At 46.7% G+C, this 14,597-nt stretch overlaps 1 protein-coding gene across 4 annotated transcripts in view; it reads left to right on the top strand.

The window, feature by feature from the left end:
- LOC129859858 (runt-related transcription factor 1-like) overlaps positions 1 to 13,103 on the top strand; it is a 42,888-nt gene extending 29,785 nt beyond the window's left edge. For 2 of the 4 annotated variants that reach the window (XM_055930040.1, XM_055930041.1), the window contains 5 exons: positions 1,374 to 1,530; positions 5,177 to 5,281; positions 6,517 to 6,717; positions 11,271 to 11,417; positions 11,543 to 13,103. In XM_055930040.1, coding sequence (XP_055786015.1) covers positions 1,374 to 1,530; positions 5,177 to 5,281; positions 6,517 to 6,717; positions 11,271 to 11,417; positions 11,543 to 12,051 — 1,119 coding nt within the window. In that variant the 3' untranslated portion in view covers positions 12,052 to 13,103. The remainder of the gene's footprint in view (positions 1 to 1,373; positions 1,531 to 5,176; positions 5,282 to 6,516; positions 6,718 to 11,270; positions 11,418 to 11,542) is intronic. The other 2 variants (XM_055930042.1, XM_055930043.1) reach the window with 1 other exon arrangement.
- Positions 13,104 to 14,597: the final 1,494 nt, after the last annotated feature.

A 14,597-nucleotide genomic window follows, 5' to 3' on the forward strand; every position in this document is an offset into this window, starting at 1 on the left:
GTCACAGAATAAACGTTTAATTGGAGAAAAATATTATTATAGCCATAGCCTATTCCTTTACAGTTTTTCACTTTGTCATGCAGTTCTCAGAATTGGAATGATGCACGTCAATGTCTCCCAGTTGTGTAATTAGGCTGATGTCGTTCTGGGCATCCATAATGGGAATTATTATATCCATAATGGGAATTATATCATCCAAGTAAAGTACTTTTAAGCACTTTAGGACAGAAGCGTTTGTGAAAAAAGCCATAGAAAAATAGTGTAAAATCAGATTGAGGGAGTTGTATACATTATGTACATTATAAACAAAGTCATAGGCGGATGTTGTTGCCATTAAGTGTGTGTTTGTGTCTGGATGTTGTTGACCGTCTGCTTGAAGAGCTCTATAATCGTTTCCTCATTATTGTTTGTTCTGCAGGGCCGTTTTCACGCTCCACCGAACCTCTCTCTCATGTCTGACTTCCGTAGCTCCCCAACAGTCCTCCAGAATGTAAACTATACTGGGGCTGCCAAACACCCGTATTTTCCATTTCTGCCGTGTGTGTGGGTGAAGGGGGGTTGTGTGTGTGTGTGGACTAAAGATGTAGTTTCTCAGTTGAAAAACAGAATAGAGCTGTAGAACCCATGCCCGGTATCTCCTCTGTACATTTGCACGCTGATTTGTGGCCATGATTACAGTTAATATGAAAATGACTCTCCCTGGGTCTATTTGCGTTGGGTGTGGAACTATTCAGTCTGTAGTCTGGGTGGCTTTCTGAAGCACAAAACCACCCAGACTGCCCTCCCATTTAGTAGACCCAGGGTTGGAACAAATTACTGAGAAATAGACTAAATAGATTCAGAATGAATAATTCATTCATTATGAAGTACTAGAATTTATAATTTTTCAATATTATTTTAAAAAGTATAAACATAGTTGAATACACTCGGAATAGAGTGTTGCAATATAACTAAAGATGCTCCTCTTTTACCAAATACATATATCTACCCACGGGCGCAACTTGGTTTTAGAAGTGGGGGGGACATAATGGTCATTATTATAATTTTTTTAATTATCCAGTCGAATAAACTCTCCAAACAGCCTACCCGACCGCTCGGAGGCATCCTAAAACACACTGTTGCCCCGTTTCGTATCACAATCCAATGATAAAAAGGGGGGGGGGGGGGCAAAAATGCATGTCCCCCCCCGTCCCCAGTAAAGGTTGCGCCTCTCTATCTACCTGATAATTGATGTTTTGTGTAAAGTGTTCAATGTAAATTACGTGTGTAATTATGTTTATGTATTGTCTTTTTTTGTAATGTGCAAGACAAGCAATAAAGTTTCCATCTATCTGACTGTGTCTCTGTCTCTCTCTCTCCTCTTATTGCCGTAGGTGGTTGCCTTTGGTGATATCCCTGACGGTACCTTGGTCACGGTGATGGCAGGGAACGATGAGAACTACTCAGCAGAGCTCCGCAACGCCACGGCCGCCCTCAAAAACCAGGTGGCTCGCTTCAACGACCTGCGCTTCGTAGGCCGCAGCGGACGAGGTACACACGCACACGCACACACACGCACACGCACACATATATATATAGATACACTGATATAGCTCTCTCTCTCTGTCCCTAACGGATGGTGAAACGCAGTTACTCCAAATCAGGTGCAGGCAAATGTCATGCCTTATCTATTTAAAACACAGGCCTCTCTGTACATAAGCTAGCTGTTACTGTACACACACACACACACACACACACACACACACACACACACACACACACACACACACACACACACACACACACACACACACACACACACACACACACACACACACACACCTCTCAATTGTCCCATTGTCCTGCTACGCAAACAGCCATCCAGTCTGACTTAAAACACACACACACACACCCACAGGACCTAGAATGCAGCTCAGGGTTAATTACAGTATGACTGTACGTGTGAGCTTGTCTGAACTTGTGGTGAACGTTGATGAAACTAGGTGAGTGTCTGGTTGGGTTGTGGTCAGAGAGTTGGTCTGGCTGCAGCTCAGTAGGCTGTGGCCCAGTGTTAGTGTGGTTACGGTGGTGTGGTTTAGAGTTATGTAAGGGATCTCTCTCTCTCTCACACACACACACACACACACACACACACACACACACACACACACACACACACACACACACACACACACACACACACACACACACACACACACACACACACACACACACACACACACACACACACACACACACACGTCTGAATATGAAATAAACCATTCTAAACACTCACACACACACACTCCTCCTTCTCCTCTTTTCTTCTGGGAAACACACACACCATGACAGAGGTTTATTCAGAAGGAAGATAAGACAAGTGATTGGCTAATGCTGATAGGACCCACTGTGGTAAACACACTGCTGTACTCAACAAGCCTAGACCTGAACAGGAGGAGGAGGAGGAGGAGGAGGAGGAGGAGGAGGAGGAGGAGGAGGAGGAGGAGGAGGGAGAGGAGGAGGAGGGAGAGGAGGAGGAGGAGGAGGAGGAGGAGGAGGAGGAGGGGGAGGAGGAGGAGGAGGAGGAGGAGGAGGAGGAGGAGGAGGAGGAGAGGAGGAGGAGGGGGGAGAGGAGGAGGAGGGGGGAGAGAGGAGGAGGGTAAAGTCTGACTGCATCTCTACTTATCAGCCCCACCAAACACACTATGTGGTTTCACAATCTTACGGAACAACCCCCGTAGCTTATCAGCCCCCCCACACACACACACGCGCGCACGCACGCACACGCACACGCACACGCACACAGAAATCATCCCATTGATAGGGGCGATTACAGATGGAGAGTTCCGGAGTAAACAGTCATCTGTGTACAGTAAGCCCCAGAGAAATGTAAACTGGGTAAAAGCCTTGGCACTTAGACACACACACACACACACACACAGAGACACAGCTTTTAGATGTGCACTGATGGTGTCCAATCAGACAGACAGACTGATGACACAACAGCAACAAAGACCACAGCTGTTCTCTCATCCTATCTATCTCTCAATCGCTCTACCTCTCCCCTCCTCTATCACTTACTGATCCTCTCAGATTCTTTCTTACAGATAGCACACCAGCAACAAAGACCACAGCTGTCCTTCCTCTGTCTTTCTGTCTCCTCCCACTCTCCTCTCTTTCTGGATATAGGAGCAGTGAGTTACTGGGCGGCAAAACGGCACAAACAATCTCAGACATATTTATCTCTTTCTCTCGTTTTCTCTCTTTTTTTCTCTCTTGCAAACAAAGTTGTTTGGATTTGCACACACACTTGTTCACATTCTAACACATGCACAGTATGGTGTACACACACACACACACATACAAACACACACACAAACACACACACAGCGTTGTCAGGGGACGTTTTCTAGCTGTGTTGTCTTCTTCCCGTCTGCCTCTCAGACAGAACGTCTCCGTCACAGACACTAATACTTCTGTGTGTGTGTGTGTGTGTGTGTGTGTGTGTGTGTGTGTGTGTGTGTGTGTGTGTGTGTGTGTGTGTGTGTGTGTGTGTGTGTGTGTGTGTGTGTGATATCTGCATACATATGGAGAAAAGAGAAGAGGATTTTTTTTGTGTGTCTATGTCTGATGTAAGACAATGAGCAATCTTTGCGGAAAAGCGGAAATGTGATTGTGAAATATCATCATATTTTGCAATTCAATTATCCTACAATAACTTACTTTAGAAAAATAGTTAGTACTACATGATGAATAATGGACAGTTTTCCCATTATGGTGAATATTACTGTATTAGTAGATTTGCCTCTGTTTGGACAGTCAAACACAGTTGAATAGAAAACGTTTGATAGGGATGTGATCTCATAGCTTCTCTAGACTCTGAGAATAGTCCTGGCTGCCTGCTTGTGAGTGGTCTGGACAGTGATGCTGAGTATTTCCACAGTACAGCTGAGTACCTGTGTGTGTGTGTGCGTGTGCGTGTGCACGGAATAGTAATCAATCAAACATTTTACCAACTGGGGACATTTCGTTCGTCCCCACAAGGTTTAGGGTTAGAATTACGTTTAGGGTTTGGAGCTAGGTTTAGGGTTATGAGATTTTGAATGGGACTGAACTGTGTGTCCCCACAAGGTTAGCTGTACAAGACTGTGTGTGTGTGTGTGTGTGTATGAGTGTGTGTGAGTAACAGTAGCCAGGGCTTTAGCTGGCGTAGGCTGGTCTGTGTGTGGTAACTCTATTCCAGCCTTGGCACAGCCACTGGTCACCTCCCCTGGGCGCCCATACCTCCATGGTGGGTGACAAGTGTGTGTGTGTGTGTGTGTGTGTGTGTGTGTGTGTGTGTGTGTGTGTGTGTGTGTGTGTGTGTGTGTGTGTGTGTGTGTGTGTGTGTGTGTGTGTGTGTGTGTGTGTGTGTGTGTGTGTGTGTGTGTGTGTGTGTGTGTGTGTGTGTGTGCGCACATCCTCTCAGCATATGCCCGTCACTCATCACCATGCATTGAGGTACAGAGCCTGAGGAAGAAAAACACACACAGATGTGATTGTTTCCTCCACTCACCTAGGAATCTCTATACTTACACACACACGGAGATACACAGATATACACACACATGCAGACAGACAAACACACACACACACACACACACACACAGATTCATAGATCTATACAGAAACACAGTCACAGTGTTGACTGTCAGCCTTGTCCTCTCATCACCAGACCCTCTGACTGGATTAGTCACACGGCGGCTACACCAGCCAAGTCTGCTCCCACACACACAAACGAACACAAGCATAATAAACACACAAACACAAAAACGCACACACACTCATTTAAACGTATAATAAACACACACACATGTACACACACACTCTGTTTGTCTGTGTGTGTTTATGAGCAGTAAATAGGTGTGGAGCCGTAGGGTCTGTCTGACTCTCTGATGTCTCTCTGGGTTATTTCTGTGTCAGGCTGATCTTAATGTCTTATCCAGACCTGGGGTATATTGGGATAGAGGGAGGGAGGTAGATGAGAGAGAGAGGGAGTGCATGCTTCAGGGAGGTGCAGACCAACATGGGGGAAGAGGGAGGGGTAGGCAGGGGAAATAGAGGCCCATGCCAGCGGTTGTTGTGAGACACAAGAGGTTTTCTGTGTAGATGATCACATTAAAACATATGTTCACTCTCTCTTCCTGTTCTCCTCCAGGGAAGAGTTTCACTCTGACCATCACGGTGTTCACCAACCCTCCCCAGGTGGCCACCTACCAGAGAGCTATCAAGATCACCGTGGACGGGCCCAGAGAACCACGCCGTGAGTACCACCTTCATCCTCATCATCGCACTTATCAACATCAACGTCACATGACCCCGTCGGTTGAAGGATGAGCGTCGGCGTAGGATTGCACCAAGACAATGGAAGACAATGCATCCTAAGCATAGTTATCCTCATCATTATTATCCAAGTTGTTATTACATTATCATGATCATGCTGACCATCATGACCATAATTACCATTAGAGTGGTATGGGATTTGTAGTTGCATTAGTTCTGGGTTGTAGTTCTGGGAGTGTGTTGATTGGAAGACTCATCACACCTGTGTCTCGTGGTTGTTAACGGGACTATTCCCTAATGGTCCGTTATTCTGGTCGGGAATCTGGTGTTGGGCGCCGTGTAACGATCCAGGGTCTGGCTGGCAGGCTCAATGTGTGTGTGTGTGTGTGTGTGTGTGTGTGTGTGTGTGTGTGTGTGTGTGTGTGTGTGTGTGTGTGTGTGTGTGTGTGTGTGTGGCTGGGTCTGGCTGGCTCTAGGTTCTGGCCCGCGCTTCAAAGGGCTAAGACACAGGCTCCAGTTACAGCACCACTTCCTCCCAGTGCGCCAGTCGTGTGTGTGTGTGTGTGTGTGTGTGTGTGTGTGTGTGTGTGTGTGTGTGTGTGTGTGTGTGTGTGTGTGTGTGTGTGTGTGTGTGTGTGTGTGTGTGTGTGGGTGGGAATGTGAAGACGAGTGATGGTTTTTCACAGCTGAGGCTGGCTAGCTGGCTGGATACTTTCTGTCTCCGTTTTCTTCCTCTGTCTCTCTCTCTCCCCTCTGTCGCTCTCTCTTTTGGTCTCTTTCTCTCCCCCTCTTTTCTCTCTCTCTCTCTCTCTCGTGCTGTCTTGTTGTGGTCTGATGAGGACTCTCTTCATCATTATGTCCTTTCAGTCTGGCCCCTCATATCACTCAACATGAAACCAAATAGGGAAAAATCTCATATTGTAATTAGAACTGAGACCTCAAACTAAAGAAAAAGAAGAAAGAAAAACATGTTAACAAACAGACAGACAGACAGACAGACAGGCAGGCAGGCAGGCAGGCAGGCAGGCAGACAGACAGACAGACAGACAGACAGACAGACAGGCTGGCAGGCAGACAGGCAGACAGACAGACAGACAGACAGACAGACAGACAGACAGACAGACAGACAGACAGACAGACAGACAGACAGACAGACAGACAGAGGGATTGATTGATTGATGGAGAGTGTATGCGTTTCTGCCTGTGTGTGTGTAGGCCACAGACAGAAGCTGGAGGATGTGAAGACGGGAGCATTGGCCTTCTCCGAGCGTCTGAGTGAGCTGGAGCAGCTAAGGCGGAGCTCCATGAGGGTCACGCCCCCTCACCATCATCACCACCACGCCCCCACTCCCAATCCCCGGCCCGCCCTGAACCCGGCCCAGTTCAGCAACCCCACACACCACACACAGATACCAGGTGAGTCTTCTCTCATGGTACCACATACACCCACGGTGCATAGGCTACATGCTAACTGTCATCACACAGTGAAATCACTGGCATTATGCCTCCACATACGTAGCAAACAACACTCAAACAATGTGTAAGAGAGCAGGAGAGAAGAGGCCCAACCAGTTTGTTTTTCACATATTTTTCTGTGTATATTTCTCTAAGCCGTGTTTTCTTTAACTCTGGGTTTGGAAAGACCAGTACTTCCTTTTTTGTGGTTTTAGGCAATCCTATTGCGGTTAACGTGTGGCACTAGAGCCTCTGACACACACGCCCGCAGTTTCTGTTCCTCTTCTCCAGAAGTGTTGTGTGTGTATGTCTGTGTGTGTGTGTGTGTTGGCCAGTATATGTAGACAGTTGTAGTGAGGAAGCAGGCCAGGGAGGAGAGGAGGAAGTGAGAGTCAGCTGACAGGAAGTAGAAGTGTGTGAAAAAACCCTCATTTAAAATCTAAACACGCAATACTCCAGTGGAGGCTGCTGAGGGGAGGACGGCTCATAATAATGTCTGGAACGGAGCGAATGGAAGGGCATCAAACACATAGAAACCATGGAAACCATGTGTTTGATGTATTTGATACCATTCCACTCCAGCCATTACCACGAGCCCGTTCTCCCCAAGTAAGGTGCCACCAGCCTTCTGTGCAATACACTATATAAGGGAGTCATTCACATTACACGTAAGAGACCAGCAAAATATTGACATTGACAGGAATTAGCTGTCTCCAAAAGTGATGTCAACAAATGACATGAGATGGAGATGGAATCAGAGATGGGTGTATGGAGAGATGGAGAAAGAGGAGGGAGGTAAGGAGAGATGGAAAGACGAAGAGAGTGACGAAATACCCCAAAAGATACATGAGACACGAGAGAGAAACAGGGGGATAAGGATGGATGGTGTAACGGCTGTCCTCCTCTTCTTCAGACGAAGAGGAGGAGTAGGGATTGGACCAAAGTGCAGCGTGATATTTGGACATAATGAAGTTTATTAAAGTACAGACGAAAACCGAAAACACTTCAACAAACTACAAAATAAGAAAACGAACGATGTAGACAGACCTGAACATGGAACTTACATAAAGACACGAAGAACTCACGAACAGGAACAGACTACATCAAACGAACGAACAAACCGAAACAGTCCCGTGTGGTGCAACATACACAGAAGACAATCACCCACAAACAAACAGTGTGAACAGCCTACCTTTATATGGTTCTCAATCAGAGGAAAAGTCAAACACCTGTCTCTGATTGAGAACCATATAAGGCTAATTACAAACCACCTAAACATAGAAACACAAAACATAGAATGCCCACCCCAACTCACGCCCTGACCAACTAAACACATACAAAAATAACAGAAAACAGGTCAGGAACGTGACAGATGGATAGAAGGAGGGGAGTCGGAAAGAGAGGGGCAGGCCCCAGTCCTTCCTGTCTGGTGTGTCTCTCTGATCCTGAGGCCACAAAAATAGCAACAGGAGCACTGCCAGCGGAAACCGTTATTAAGTCATTCAAGACCTCTCTCTTTCCCTCCCTCCCTCTCTCTCTTTCCCTCTCTCTTTCTCTTTCCCTCCCTCTCTCTCTTTCCCTCCCTCTCTCTCTTTCCCTGCCTCTCTCTCTTTCCCTCCCTCTCTCTCTCTCCCTCCCTCTCTCTCTTTCCCTCTCTCTTTCTCTTTCCCTCCCTCCCTCTCTCTTTCCCTCTCTCTCTTTCCCTCTCTCTTTCTCTTTCCCTCCCTCTCTCTCTTTCCTTCCCTCTTTCTCTCCTACTTCTCTTTTCATATCTGTGAAAATCTGAGGCAGCTGGGGCCATGGGCTGGGTGTATGTGTGTGTCAGAGGCAGCTGTGTGTGTGTGTGTGTGTGTGTGTGTGTGTGTGTGTGTGTGTGTGTGTGTGTGTGTGTGTGTGTGTGTGTGTGTGTGTGTGTGTGTGTGTGTGTGTGTGTGTGTGTGTGTGTGTGTGTGTGTGTGTGTGTGTGTGTGTGTGTGTGTGTGTGTGTGTGTGTGTGTGTGTGTCCAGTCTGGTTGCCAGTATGTGGCGTGCCAACCAGAGTAGGTTGGCATGCAGTCAGTGTGGGGTCTGTCCTGAGGCTATGGGCTTTGTGTGTGTCAGTGATTGAGTGGGTGGGTGGGTGGGTGTGTAGGAGTGTGTTTTCTCCATCCAGTGTGTGCCAGCTGAGGCCACCTGACCGATTCCATTCACCCTATCTGTCCAAATGTAATCTTGGACACCCAGAAATAAATAAATTAAGTTATTGGGGGGTACGTGTTAGAAAATGAACTAACGAGACTAAAGAAGTCTCCACCCCCAAGACGGAAACTCTCAGTCACCTTCGGGCCTATCAGCCAAATGTCCCCTCCCATTCCGAAATTACATTTGAAAGATGTGAGCACCTGCGAAATCGGGATTTGTCCAAATGATGAGTTTGTTGGCAGATGCAGACCTGTTATGTTACGAGCATCTGTCCACGAGAGATTAGTCCAAATGGGACGCTCTCGGTATCTTTGTAAAACTATAGAACAAGAGACTGTGATAGAGAGCAAGAGAGAGAGTAAATCATGATTCATTTTTCAGTCTGTGTGTGTGTGTGTGTGTGTGTGTGTGTGTGTGTGTGTGTGTGTGTGTGTGTGTGTGTGTGTGTGTGTGTGTGTGTGTGTGTGTGTGTGTGTGTGTGTGTGTGTGTGTGTGTGTGTGTGTGTGTGTGTGTGTGTGTGTGTGTGTGTGTGTGTGTGTGTGTGTGTGTAAAGCTTACCGTATGCGTGTAGGCGAGTGACTGTGCATATGTATACATGTGTGTGAGAATGCAGTAAAAATGAATGAACCGCAGCAGCAGCAGCCCCGGATACACAGACCCGCCTCCAGCCACCCACCCAGCCATGTGTGACTCCTGCCCCAGATCAGAGCTCCGAAGCCTGGGGAGGGGAGCCAAGAAAGGAGGGGGTCTTGGCACTGGGCCTAGGCCTCAGTGTTTTGTTCTTGGGGGAGCTGGCTGCACTTAAAAAAGGCCATTGACGTCTTGGCTGCTGTGTGCAATTTGCTTCCCCTCTCTGTCTGCAGAGTATGTGGGGGACACACACACATACATACACGTACACACTCTTGTCTGCGAGTCTGCGGGCGATCACTGGCATTTATTGGACCACAGGGAAAAGAACCGGCTGCCTAAGAGCACACACACACACACAACCCCCCCTTCCTATGCCCCCTCACTAGGCTAATCACTTCCTCTCTTCTCTGTCTCCATCTGACCATCTCTCTCTCCATCTTTCTCTTCTTTATTCCCTCTTCCTCTCCCTTCCTCTCTCCTCCACTCTTCCCACTCACACCATCTCTCTCTTTATCTGGATCTGAGTAAAGGTGTAGTGAGTAAAGGTGTAGTGAGTAAAGGTGTAATGAGTGATGTAGTGGGTAAAGGTGTAATGAGTGATGTAGTGAGTAAAGGTGTAGTGAGTAAAGGTGTAATGAGTGATGTAGTGGGTAAAGGTGTAGTGAGTAAAGGTGTAATGAGTAAAGGTGTAGTGAGTAAAGGTGTAATGGGTAAAGGTGTAATGAGTAAAGGTGTAGTGAGTAAAGGTGTAGTGAGTGATGTAGTGGGTAAAGGTGTAGTGAGTAAAGGTGTAATGGGTAAAGGTGTAATGAGTAAAGGTGTAGTGAGTAAAGGTGTAGTGAGTGATGTAGTGGGTAAAGGTGTAATGGGTAAAGGTGTAATGAGTAAAGGTGTAGTGAGTAAAGGTGTAGTGAGTGATGTAGTGGGTAAAGGTGTAGTGAGTGATGTAGTGGGTAAAGGTGTAGTGAGTGATGTAGTGGGTAAAGGTGTAGTGAGTGATGTAGTGGGTAAAGGTGTAGTGAGTGATGTAGTGGGTAAAGGTGTAGTGAGTGATGTAGTGGGTAAAGGTGTAGTGAGTGATGTAGTGGGTAAAGGTGTAATGAGTGATGTAGTGGGTAAAGGTGTAGTGAGTGATGTAGTGGGTAAAGGTGTAGTGAGTGATGTAGTGGGTAAAGGTGTAGTGAGTGATGTAGTGGGTAAAGGTGTAGTGAGTGATGTAGTGGGTAAAGGTGTAATGAGTGATGTAGTGGGTAAAGGTGTAGTGAGTGATGTAGTGGGTAAAGGTGTAATGAGTGATGTAGTGGGTAAAGGTGTAATGAGTAAAGGTGTAATGAGTAAAGGTGTAGTGAGTGAAAGTGTTGAGAGTTTTACACACGCACATAAAAACACTTCACTCACATCTTCAATCACATCCAGTATATACATCTGTAATGTTTCAGTTTCTACCTGTTCAGCAGATGCTGGAGTGAAACAAACTCCGGCGAATGTGTGTGTGTGTGTGTGTGTGTGTGTGTGTGTGTGTGTGTGTGTGTGTGTGTGTGTGTGTGTGTGTGTGTGTGTGTGTGTGTGTGTGTGTGTGTGTGTGTGTGTGTGTGACCCTCTCTCAACGTGTGTGTCTGTGGGTGGTGGGATGGGCAGGCGACATATTTCCATTCATGAAATGAATGAATAAAGTATCTGTGCTATTCTAATCTCTCAGACTCTAGGCAGATGCAGACATCTCCGTCGTGGTCCTATGAGCAGTCCTACCCCTACCTGGGTCAGATAACCACGCCCACCGTCCACTCAACCACGCCCATCTCACCCAGCCGCTCCTCCCTCAGTGACCTGTCCAGCCGCCTCTCAGGTAACACACAAACACTCATTCACCCACTGCCGACTGATCCGTAGTGTTCTCTGACAGTCATTGGTCTCTCTCATTCACTTCCTGCTTCCACTCTAACCTCTAACCCCTGACCTCTCCCCCTACAGGCCCTGACCTCACAGCCTTCAGCGACCCCCGTATGTCCCTGGATCGCCCGTTCTCCTCACTGGGCTCGCTCCCTGACAGCCGCTACTCTGACCCACGCATGCACTACCCTACTGGGGCCTTCACATACACCCCTACCCCTGTATCCAATGGCGCCATCGGACTCACCATGGCAACCACCCCTGCTGGGCGCTACCACACCTACCTCCCCCCACCCTACCCCACAAACGCCCCCCAGGGCCAAGGTGGACCATTCCAGGCCGGTTCCTCTCCCTACCACCTGTATTATAGCACGGCCGCTGGGTCCTACCAATTCTCCATGATGGCGGGGGGAGGCGGAGAGCGGTCTCCTCCGAGGATATTCCCTCCCTGCACCAACGCATCCACAGGCTCCTCCCTTCTGCACCCGTCTCTGCCAAATCAGAGCGAAGGGGTGGGGGTGGAAGCGGAGGGAAGTCACAGTAGCTCCCCTACCAATATGGTACCCGAGGCCGTATGGCGGCCATATTGAGCACGGCAGCGGGGTTGACAAATGATTGACAGACTTGCTGGCTATTTGGAGTGGAGAAGGGGCTTTCACGGAGCGTTCCTATTGGATCATTAGAATGATCAAGGAACAAATTGAGGAAGGAACAGAAACAGGGGGCCATTTTACACCGAGGAGCATGCAGCAGCACTGAACTGAAAAGAATTCAGCTTTGTTTTATTAAAGGATTGTTTGCCATGGTTGGGATTGTTGTTGGTGTTATGAATTACTCGTGGCCAAAAATACAATGGGTGATTTTTATGTGTGCCACAGGCACTCCCCTCCTATCCCACCTCCCCTTGTACCTCCGCCCCCTCTCCTCCCTTATCCCCCCCTCCCCTTGTTCAAAATGGAGAGAGTGCTGTTAATGTAAATGATGGCCAGCCAAGATCTGTGTCTGTTCTGTCATGTTTGTATTGGTTTATGGCCGTGATATTGTCTGCACTGATCTACAATCAGCACTGTTAGTCGATTCACAATGGTTAAGGGTAGGAATTTACAGGGAATGTTGTACCCAGTTCAGTGCTTATGGACATTGTACTATCACACCAAACTGTAACAGGTCGTTTGCTTTATGATTCCTTAATTTATTCTCTTACAATACCTTTTTGGTTGTACGGTGTGTGTGTGTGTGTGTGTGTGTGTGTGTGTGTGTGTGTGTGTGTGTGTGTGTGTGTGTGTGTGTGTGTGTGTGTGTGTGTGTGTGTGTGTGTGAGTGTGTGAGTGTGTGTGTGAGTGTGTGAGTGTGTGAGTGTGTGAGTGAGTGAGTGAGTGAGTGAGTGAGTGAGTGAGTGAGTGAGTGAGTGAGTGAGTGAGTGAAGGAAGGAAGGAACAGATAAGGCCTACATTGCCACATGATTCACCTCATATTTGTAAATAGTCTTTAAATGTAAATGACAACATTGTCCATGTTTGATGACATCATTGCCTCCCACACAGGTATGTCACAGCAACATCAAATACGCCTTTTCTCACATTTTGTTTTACTTTATGAATATAAATATTGTTGCAAAGAAAATAAAACCAGTCTTTTTGTATTTTCTCTAAATCTCTCTCTCCCACTCTCTGTCGCAATCTATCTCTCTCCCTTTCCCTCTCTCATATTGGGCTGAAGGGAAAGGGACTTGTTGGCACTGGAATCTGTGCCAACATTCGCCCCCCTCCTAAGCACACACACACAGCCTTATGCTATTCCTGACCCAGGAAGAATTTACACAGGCAACCAGACAAGCCCTGGCCTGCCCTCTCTGCCACTCTACGTTTCCAGAAAGACAAACGCACGATTCACTAAAATACACACTGATATGGGTGCGTACACAGACACTCACAAAGACTTCTTAAATGTACTGTAAATACACACTGATATGGGTGCGTACACAGACACTCACAAAGACTTCTTAAATGCACTGTAAATACACACTGATATGGGTGCGTACACAGACACTCACAAAGACTTCTTAAATGTACTGTAAATACACACTGATATGGGCGCGTACACAGACACTCACAAAGACTTCTTAAATGTACTGTAAATACACACTGATATGGGCGCGTACACAGACACTCACAAAGACTTCTTAAATGTACTGTAAATACACACTGATATGGGCGCGTACACAGACACTCACAAAGACTTCTTAAATGTACTGTAAATACACACTGATATGGGCGCGTACACAGACACTCACAAAGACTTCTTAAATGTACTGTAAATACACACTGATATGGGCGCGTACACAGACACTCACAAAGACTTCTTAAATGTACTGTAAATACACACTGATATGGGCGCGTACACAGACACTCACAAAGACTTCTTAAATGTACTGTAAATACACACTGATATGGGCGCGTACACAGACACTCACAAAGACTTCTTAAATGTACTGTAAATACACACTGATATGGGCGCGTACACAGACACTCACAAAGACTTCTTAAATGTACTGTAAATACACACTGATATGGGCGCGTACACAGACACTCACAAAGACTTAAATGTACTGTAAATACACACTGATATGGGCGCGTACACAGACACTCACAAAGACTTCTTAAATGTACTGTAAATACACACTGATATGGGCGCGTACACAGACACTCACAAAGACTTCTTAAATGTACTGTAAATACACACTGATATGGGCGCGTACACAGACACTCACAAAGACTTCTTAAATGTACTGTAAATACACACTGATATGGGCGCGTACACAGACACTCACAAAGACTTCTTAAATGTACTGTAAATACACACTGATATGGGCGCGTACACAGACACTCACAAAGACTTAAATGTACTGTAAATACACACTGATATGGGCGCGTACACAGACACTCACAAAGACTTCTTAAATGTACTGTAAATACACACTGATATGGGCGCGTACACAGACACTCACAAAGACTTCTTAAATGTACTGTAAATACACACTGATATGGGCGCGTACACAGACACTCACAAAGACTTCTTAAATGTACTGTAAATACACACTGATATGGGCGCGTACACAGACACTCACAAAGACTTC

This window comes from Salvelinus fontinalis, chromosome 7 (genome assembly GCF_029448725.1).
Source record: "Salvelinus fontinalis isolate EN_2023a chromosome 7, ASM2944872v1, whole genome shotgun sequence".
Classification (NCBI taxonomy): Eukaryota; Metazoa; Chordata; class Actinopteri; order Salmoniformes; family Salmonidae; genus Salvelinus; species Salvelinus fontinalis.